The sequence below is a fragment of the Oenanthe melanoleuca genome, chromosome 13 (genome assembly GCF_029582105.1).
Source record: "Oenanthe melanoleuca isolate GR-GAL-2019-014 chromosome 13, OMel1.0, whole genome shotgun sequence".
In the NCBI taxonomy this organism is placed as follows: domain Eukaryota; kingdom Metazoa; phylum Chordata; class Aves; order Passeriformes; family Muscicapidae; genus Oenanthe; species Oenanthe melanoleuca.
The window spans coordinates 6,235,301-6,244,047 of NC_079347.1; the positions used below are offsets into that span (position 1 = coordinate 6,235,301).

At 66.7% G+C, this 8,747-nt stretch overlaps 1 protein-coding gene across 1 annotated transcript in view; it reads right to left on the reverse strand.

Moving 5' to 3' along the window:
• Positions 1–2,028, reverse strand: part of NSD1 (nuclear receptor binding SET domain protein 1) — a 59,938-nt gene extending 57,910 nt beyond the window's left edge. The window contains 2 exon segments of the mRNA XM_056502811.1: positions 1,066–1,718; positions 1,925–2,028. Coding sequence (XP_056358786.1) covers positions 1,066–1,698 — 633 coding nt within the window. The 5' untranslated portion in view covers positions 1,699–1,718; positions 1,925–2,028.
• Positions 2,029–8,747: the final 6,719 nt, after the last annotated feature.

An 8,747-nucleotide genomic window follows, 5' to 3' on the forward strand; every position in this document is an offset into this window, starting at 1 on the left:
TTAAGCTGCTGTCAGCATCTTCCTGAAATCATCCCTTCCACGGGCACTCTGTGACAAGTGCTCCCAACCTCCCAGAGCACGCAGCAGGAACACCGAGTGTTCCCAAAGGAACACAATCCTCCCAAGCACTGCACGCACCAGCACGATCTGTCCGGCATCAGTGGCTCTACTGAAATTAGAGAGCAACGTGGTTTCGGTATTAGTCCTGTCAAAGGAGCTAATCTTCAAACCCTGCATCAATCCTTAAAGCCCAGAGTATCCCCCAGTAAGGAACTCTGAGGTTAAAAAAACATACTGAAGAAATACACAAAACAACCAACAAAACAAACAACCAAAACCTGCAGGAAATACACACATATGGCGGTAAATAAAAGGTTACACTGAGAAACATCTCTTATACTTGGATTCAAAAGCAAATTAGACAAAAAAAAAATACTAAATGCATCTATCTCCTTTCAGAACTCCTACAGTTCCATCAGTTCTGCTTCTTATTAATTATATTACAATTAAAGGAATTTGTGAGAGAGAAACTAAAAACAAAAAAAAAAAAAAAGTCAGTCTGAGTAAGAGGTAAGGTTCGCCGCCCGTGAGGTCTGTCAGGCCATGACACGGCCTCTCCCCGGCCACCGCCAAGGTCTCACAGCTCGGGAACCTCAGGCCTGGCCAGACAAAGAGCTTCTGACAGCGCTCAGCCGGAGCGGCATGAGATGGGAACGCTCCCTCCTGCCCTCCTCATCTGCACTGCGCTCAAAAAAACCCCTTCCAACGGGGAAAAAACTCCACCGAACTCCGCAGCGAGTTGCTGGGCAGAAGGACGATGCCTCTTATTCCTGACGGGAGAAAAAGCGGCGGGGGGAGCGCGGGCGGCCGCGCCGGGACACAGGTGCGCGGTGAGCGCGGTGACAGCCCGCGCCGGCCCCGCACGGTCCCCTCGCTCGGTAAGATGGCTCCCATCCTCCGGGGCGCCGGGGCGAGGGAGGCAGCGCGGCCGGCACGGCCCGGCCCTGCCGCACCGCAAAATGGCAGCGGCCACGGCCCCCCCGCCCGCACCCCGGCCGTGCTTACGAGTTGCAGGGCCGCCGAGGACTCAGGCTGCTCCCCGGGGCCGCCGTCCGGCACGGACTCGGCCGGCTGCAGGCGGCTGTCGGGGCCCCGCTGCAGAGTGGAGCGGCCGCGGCTCCGCGGGCCGGGCTCTGTCGCCGCCTCCTCCTCCTCCTCGTCGTCGTCCTCCTCCTCTTCCTCGTAGTCGTAGTCGTCGTCGTCGTCGTCGTAGTCGTCGTCGTCCTCCTCCTCCTCCGGAGTCTCGGCGCCCTCCTCCTCCTCCGGCGCCTCCTCTGCACCGTCCCGCAGGAGCAGGGGGAAGGCCCGGGCCCCGCGGGACACCTCGGCCGCAGGGTCCTGCGCCGCGGGCAGGCGGGGGCCCGGCGAACCAGGGTCGGGCAGGGCCTCAGCGCCGTCGGCGGCACCGCCGAGGTACTCGGCGTTGATCATGGAAGCCAAGTCCTGCAGCCGGCGCAGCGGGATGTAGCAGGACGATGGGTCCTGGCCGTAACCGGGCTTTGCGGCCGCCAGCTGCATGGCGGGCGGCTCGGGGCCGCGGGCCTCGCCAAAGGGGCCGCCCTTGGGCTCGGCGGCCGACAGCGAGGTGCCGAAGGGGACGAGGCAGCTGCGGCGGCTCACTTCGCAGGCCTGCTCCATGCCGGGCGGCGGGCATCCACCTGCGGGCACAGCACAATGGGGTCAGCCCGGCCTGCACCGCAAAATGGCAGCCGCACCCGGGGGCCGCGATGGGCTCCGCCGGCCCCGCTCCGCCACCGCCGCACTACAGGCCCCAGGCCGCAGCCCGGCCACCCCGGCTCGGCTCGGCACGGCCGGCGCCGGGGTCGCTCGCCCTGTAGGGGACTGCCGCAGGGCCGCCGCTCACCTGCGGGTGCCGCGGGCGGCTCGGCGCCTGCCCCCGGAGCGGGCGGATGGGGAGACGCGCCGACCCGGCCCGGCCAGGCCCCGCCGCCGCTCCGCCGCCTCCCTCCTCCTCCCTCCCCCGCATGCGCGCGCCCGACGCCGCCGCCGCCATCCCGCGAGGGCGCGCGCCCGCCCCGCGCGCCCCCGCTCTTGGGGTTCGGCGGCCGCGGCCAATCAGCGCGCGCGCGCCCGCGCGGGCCTGGCCCCCCCTTCTGCCCCCCCGCACGAGCACCCCCCCCCTCGACGGCCCCCCCCCCACACCGCGGGAGGGGGAGGTGGGGAGGGGGCGCTCAGTGCTGCCCCCCCCCGGCGCGCCCCGGCCCGGCCCGGCCTGCCCCGCTCCCCGCATCCCCCCACCCGGCACCGCGGCCTCGGGGCCGCCGCCCGCACCTCCATCGTAGGCAGGGGGCACCGGGCGGGATGGGACGGGGCGACCCCGCAGTGTCTCGTCCGCGGCTCTCCCCCACCTCCCCTCCACGCCCGGCAGGCCGCGGGCCTGCGAACGGCGGCGGTGCGGGCGCCAACAAAATGGAGTCGGCCAGGCCCTGCGCCCCGGCGGGGCACCCGGGCGGCGGCGGCCCCTGTGCACCGCTCGGCACCGCTCCCGGACCCGGTGCCCGCGGGCGGTCAGCGGGGCGGGTAGCGCGGGTCGCCGCCCGCCCCAGCTGGGCTCGGGTTACCCCCTGCCATTGTCCGCCGCGCCCCGCGGGCCGGCCCGGCGCCCCCGCCGCGCTCCCCCGCCGCCCACCCGCGCACCGGCGGGCCGGCCCGTCGCCCTCCGCGGGGCTGCCGTGCAGAGCTGTGCGAGCCTTGCCGAGCCTCGCCCGCCGGGAAGCGGCGCCGGGTGCCCGCGGCCTGGCTGTCCTCGCCGGGCTCCGCCGCTCCCGGACAGCCGCGCTCCCACCCGCCCTCCTGCCGCCGAGCGGCGCGCACCGGCCCCGCGCCCGCCCGCTCCGCCGGGACTGGCCGCCACCGCCGCCCCCCGCAACCGGCCCGCGGCGGGAGGCGGCTCCGTCGCTACCTCCGATGCGGGCCGGGGTCTCCGCCGCCAGCCGCACGGGTCCGGGCGCCGCACCGCGCCGCCGCCGCACCGGCACGGCTGGGCAGGCACGGGGCGGGGGGCAGCCGGGGCAGCGCGGGGATGTGGCACCGGGGCGGTGCTGCCCGGGCTGCGCGGGGGGCAGGGCCGGGCTGCCGCCCCCCGGGGTGCCGCCGCGGAGCTCGACGCGGCGCTGCCCGGGCGGACCCGCTCCCCCCGCCCGCCGCTGCCCTTTGTTTCCCCCCCGCACCCCCCCGGCCCGGCCGTGCGGGAGCCCCCGGCCGCTCTGGCGCCGCGCTCCCCACTCCGGGCTGTGCCCCGGGGCAGCCGCTCTGCACACCCAGGCAGGGAGCGCTCGCTACCCGGGCCTCGCTGTTTCCCCGCTGAAACGCTGTCCTCGAGCGGCTGCGGGCTGGCACCTCAGAGGCACTAAGGACTTGTCTTCTCCGTGCCTGCGCACCTTGGCAGCCCCACTGAAGACACCTGGCTTCCTCGTGCCCCTGTGGTCTTGTCCAAGCATTCTCTCTGCCCTGTATGTGGCTGGTGATGGAGCAACCATTTCTCCCAGCATCTGCTCTTGAGGAGCCACACCAAGGTCCCCAGCCCATTGCCACCCCATTGGTATGCTGCCACCACAGAGAGACTGCCATGTTCAGCTCATTCCACTCCAGCACACCCACGGAGGGTGGGGTGACTCTGCAGGAAGTTTTGCTCCTGACATGTTTGTATCTTCGAGGTCCCAGCCCAGGGCTCAGCTAGTGGCACCTGACCTATTTTAGGTCCTTTCCTTCCATGCTCATATGCCATGGTGACATGTGGGACCTGGGGCTACACTGTGCCCCAGTGCTGAATGAACTTGGCGCTGGGTTCCAGTATCCACACAGTTCCCACCTTCGCAGAGCTGGGGCATCACATTGTCCATCTTTCCAGGATCCACTGGTAGCCGCAGCCCGGCACACCTGCGAGAGGGCCCAGCAGTCAATTTCCCTCCTTTCTCATTGGAGCAACCTGCCATGCACGTTTCTGCCACGTTCCCAAAATAAAGTTAGTGGTTTATTTATACCCCCCCAGGGGCGGGCAGGGCATGTGCACAGCAGAAACGCCTGGTATGTTCCCAGAGCCTGGTGTCTGAGACCCAGTGAGCGACCTGGGGAGATGTTTAGGGCTGTTCCAAGCGGGGAAACTGCATCCTGGGCACTGACCAGTTGCCCTCCTGCTGAAGTGCCCCCTCTTAGGCTGAGCGGGGAGAGCCAAAAGGAGAGATGCCAGCCTGATTTCCCTCTGTGAGCCCTTGCTCCATGGACACATGGCACAGCACATCCCGATGGGACACTGAGGTGTAGGGGCTGTACGGCTTGGGCAGCGATGCCCAGGCAGCTCTGCACACCCCGAGGCATGTCCACATCCAGCTGTCCCAGTGGGGCCCCGCAGTGATCCACCTGCAGCCATGTGGTTACAGGGCAGTGGTGGCGGGATGCCCTCAGACGCACTGGCCATCTGCTGTGTCAGCTCTGCCCGTGCCATGGCCAGCGCCCGCAGGAAGGGCCCTTCTCCGGCTCTTCTCTTCCGGCAGAGCAGCAGGGAAATGGCATCCCGGCTGCTGCCTCCCGCTCCTGCCCGGATGTGCGCCACAGCGGGCAGCGTGGCCGGCCCTGCCGCCGCAGCGTTTTGTCTGCGGGCTGCAGCGGGGAGCGCGGGCAACTTCGGCCTCCCCACCGCGGGGTTCGCCCTGAGACCCCCCACCCCGCGATCGTGCTTAGCCCCCCAGCCCAGCCCCGCTCCCAGTGCACGCCGCGGCTCTTCGGCCGGTCAGGCCTGTAGCCAGGGAACCGCCCGGCAGTGCGGGCTCCCTCTGCAGGTCCCGGTGCCCGTGCACAGATCGCGTGGTGCCCCCACGGGAGCGGCCCGGTGCCCCCGCGCCCCGCGGGAATGCGCATCCCGGCTCCCGCCATGGCCGCTCCCCGCCGCCGCCGTGATGCCGAAGGAACCGCGGCCCCGCACGGGGGCCTCCCGCGTCACGGCCGGCGGGGAGCCCCAGACCCCAGCGTGGAGGGAGCTATGGCCCATGCGGGTCCCGCGGGAGCCGTGGGCAGGATAGGCTCATTGCGAGTCGTCTCCGGCCGCGGATGTTCGCCGGGGCGGGGCCTGGGGGAGCGCGGACCCCGGAGCAGCACCGGGATCCTGCACAAAGGGCCAGGGGCGGTGGCTGGCTGCCGTGGCCGTGGGGCTGGGTCACGGCCGGCAGCGTGGGCGAAAGGGTTAAGGAGTCGCGGCGGCCAGGGAGAGAGGGCTGGCCCGGCGAAGGGAGAGGAAGGAAGCAGAGGAGGAGAGGAGCGGATAGCATCCTGCCCGGAGGGTTTGCCGGGGGGCCCCTTTCCCCCAGGAAGCGGCTTGCGAGGCTTGAAGCCGCAGGGTTGGAGCGGTGGGAGCCACGGGCGGGGCTCAGCCCGGCTCCGTGCCCGCAGGCGCGGCTGCACCGGCCCGGTGTCCATGGTGCCGGGACTGCTCCTCCTGCCGGGGGTGACCTCTGCTTCCCTCACCTCGCAGTACCCCTGCTCTGGTGCTTCCATGCCTCCCCAAAATCTTGCGGGGGGCAGCCCAGGGACATATAAGGGTGGTGGGTGCGGGCAGGGCCGCTGCCACAAGCTGCAGGGGACAGAAGCCATCACTTCTGGGCAAATCTGCCCGGCGTGGAATAGCTATCACTGCACTGTCACTTGGAGGCTGGTCTCTGCGGCAGCCATATGCAGCATGGGGATTATCCAGAGGGGCGAGGCCCAGGGTGCCCGTCTGTGTACTGCAGGGTGACCGCACTGCTTCTCCAGCCCTCAGGCTGCCCCCAGTTCGCAGCTTAGGGGGTGCTCAGGGCTACCAGCCCTGGGCAATGAAGCTGAGTTCACACTGGGCTTTGATCTATCCACCCAAGGTAGAGCCAGGTTGACCGGGCTGGAGTGCCCATGGGGTGTCCTCCCCACACTGGTCCTGTCACCCGGAAGGGGACAAACGGGATCCAAATTGGGACACAGCGCAGCTCTGCAGCCCAATCCCCTGCCCTGTCTCACTCCCAGCCGCATCCATCAGTGCAGGTGATGGAGAGCAGGGCAAGGATACATCCCCATGCCGCAGACCGTTTTTTCCAGTCGCGTTTGTCATCCTTCCAACACATCCCGTGCCTGTCCTGCCGCGAAGGCCACTGTCACCAGCCTACATGCGGAGGATGTACGGCTCGCCCGCTCCGTTCTGCCCGCCCCGCGCAGCTGCTCCCGCCGGCCGGGAGATGGGGCTGAGAGTCCGCGGCTTCCTGCAGCACCGGCGGGTCTGGCCGGCCGGCGGGGGGCTACGGCGGAGGGTCCGCAGCACGGGACCACCGCCCTCGCTGGCACCCCCAGCCTGGTCTGTCCGGCTGGGACTGGGGGTCCGCAGTGGCGCTGGAGCCTCGGCTCTGCCGCTGGGGGGAGAGGGGGGTGCGTGAAGGGAGGTGCAGAGGTGTGTGTGTGTGTGTGTGTGTGTGTGTGTGTGTGTGTGTGTGTGTGTGTGTGTGTAATAGGGGCGGTGGTGTACATGTGTGTGCGTTGAAGCGGGTGCGTGGGGGTGTATGAGAGTGCATGGGGGTTTTGTGGGAGATGTAGTGTGTATGCTTGGCTGGGAGTGGATGAATGCTTGGGGGATGCTCCTGGAAGGTGTGCCTGAGGTGTGTGTGCAGGGTGTGTGTTCAGGTGTGTGTGCGATTGTGCACACACAGATGTGTGTCTGCAGGTGCTTCTATATGGATATGGGGTTGGGCGCATGCCTACATCTCTGTGTGTGCCTACATCACATCAGTGTGTGAGGTGTCTCTGAACGCAGGAACTGTGTCGGGATCCAATGTCTGGAGGGATGCGGTCCTGCCTTAGCCTCTACTCCGACGTGTGGGTGCTCATGGGTCCCTTTGCCCGTTGACCCATGGGGGCTCTTCCCTCCCTTCACTTCCCGGGCACATGGGACAATGACAGGCGGGTCATGGAAGGGCTGCGGCAGCCAGAGGGGCAGTGCCAGCTCCTCCTACCAGTGGGGCAGACAGCAGACTGGTGCCTTTCCGCCCCCCAGCCTCATCCTCTCCTGCCCGGGGGTAGAGGCTTTCTGCATCTCACAGAAACCAGATTCTCTCCAGAGATAAAATCCTGTCGCCTTTGTTTTGTGGAGAAAAGACAACATCAGCTCCCGGCCAAAAAACAGAGTCGTTAAGCAAAGGCATCTCCGGGCAGGGGCTCGGAGCCACATCCCGGAGCTGGAATGAGGAACCAGCTGGTGTCCTGGCTCCTGGGGTGCTCCCCCAGGGCTCAGCATTCCTCCCAGGACTAGAACCATATCCATCAGCACTCAGCATTCCCCCAAGGACTATAGCAGCTCCCCCAGGATTCAGCATCTTCCCCACACACCTCCTTCCCCCACCCCGGACCAGAACCACCTTCCCTAGGGCTCTGCATTCCCTGGGGATCACAGCATCTGCTCCAGGACTACAGCATCCCTCCAGAACCACAGCCAGGGACCACAACATCCCATGAAGGACCAGTAGCGTAGTGCGGTGTCTGTGAAGCTTCTCAGCCCCACCAACACCCCAAATCCCATAAAGACTCACAGACATATCCCAGAAACATGCAAGGGGAATCTGCAGCCCTGGAGTGGCCAGATTCTGGGGGGGCAGTGGGTTCATGGCCCCAGAACTCTGGCAGACGGGATGCCCGCGGGCATGGGGATCAGTGCCAGGGCCCAGGGACTGGGAGCGGGCGGCAGGGGGGGGTTGGGGGGGTGTGTGGGAACGCTGCCTCAGGAAACCAGCAGGATTTACTGGGCTACACGCTAAATCCCCCTCACAAAAGGGGCCTGTTCGTGCGGACAGGATGCTGGTGGCTCAGCCACACTTGTTTGGCCAGCAGAGCCTGGCGGATTAAGGACAATTGGTTCAGCCCTGACAGAAAATACCAGGAATGTTAAACAATAAAAACTGCCTCCAGTTGTCGTGGGGCTGCGGGATGCCTCGGGCTGCTTCCCTGCCCAGCCATGGCCTCGGCTGCCCTGTGCCTGGCAGAGCTGGCTCAAGCACAGCCCATGTACCCACTGCTGCGGCTTTTGGGGGTTCACTGGGAGGTGCAGTGGTCCTGGGGATGTGCTGAGAGCCATCCCTCCAAGCTGGGGAAGGCAGGTGGGCTCTGCCAGGACCCTGAAAGCATCCCTGGGCTGCACTGTTGTGGGTAGTTGGGCTGTGGGTAGCAGGCACTGCCTGCACCTGTGGAAAGCCTTTTAAGTGCGCAAGGAGTGAAGTGAGGCTATGGCAAGAGATGGCAGGTCCCTGATCACAATGTCCCCTTCTGCCCCCCTCCCCCACTTTGGTATTAAGCATTAGCAAACCCACCTATGCCTCACATTGTGAGATTGGCTTTGGCCCTGTTTTCCAGGGAAAGGGCAGTGCAAGATGAGCAAGAACTGCCTGCCCTCTGTGGTGCCCTCAGCATGGAGACCCCGGTCTGAAGTGAGGTGGTGGCAAGCTGGGCACAGCCCCTCTCCATGTTCAGTCTCAGTCCCAGCGGGGATCTGGGCAGCCCCTGTGGGCAGCTTGGGCAAATTGCCCTTCAGCATGTGAATGCCCTATTCAGGACTGTGCGAAATGCATTGGTTCTGGCACGTTACCGGACAGCTGGGATCCTTCCCAGGCAGGCAGGCTGCCGGGACAGGCAGGTTTCACACCTGCCAGTGGGCTGTCTGCCTC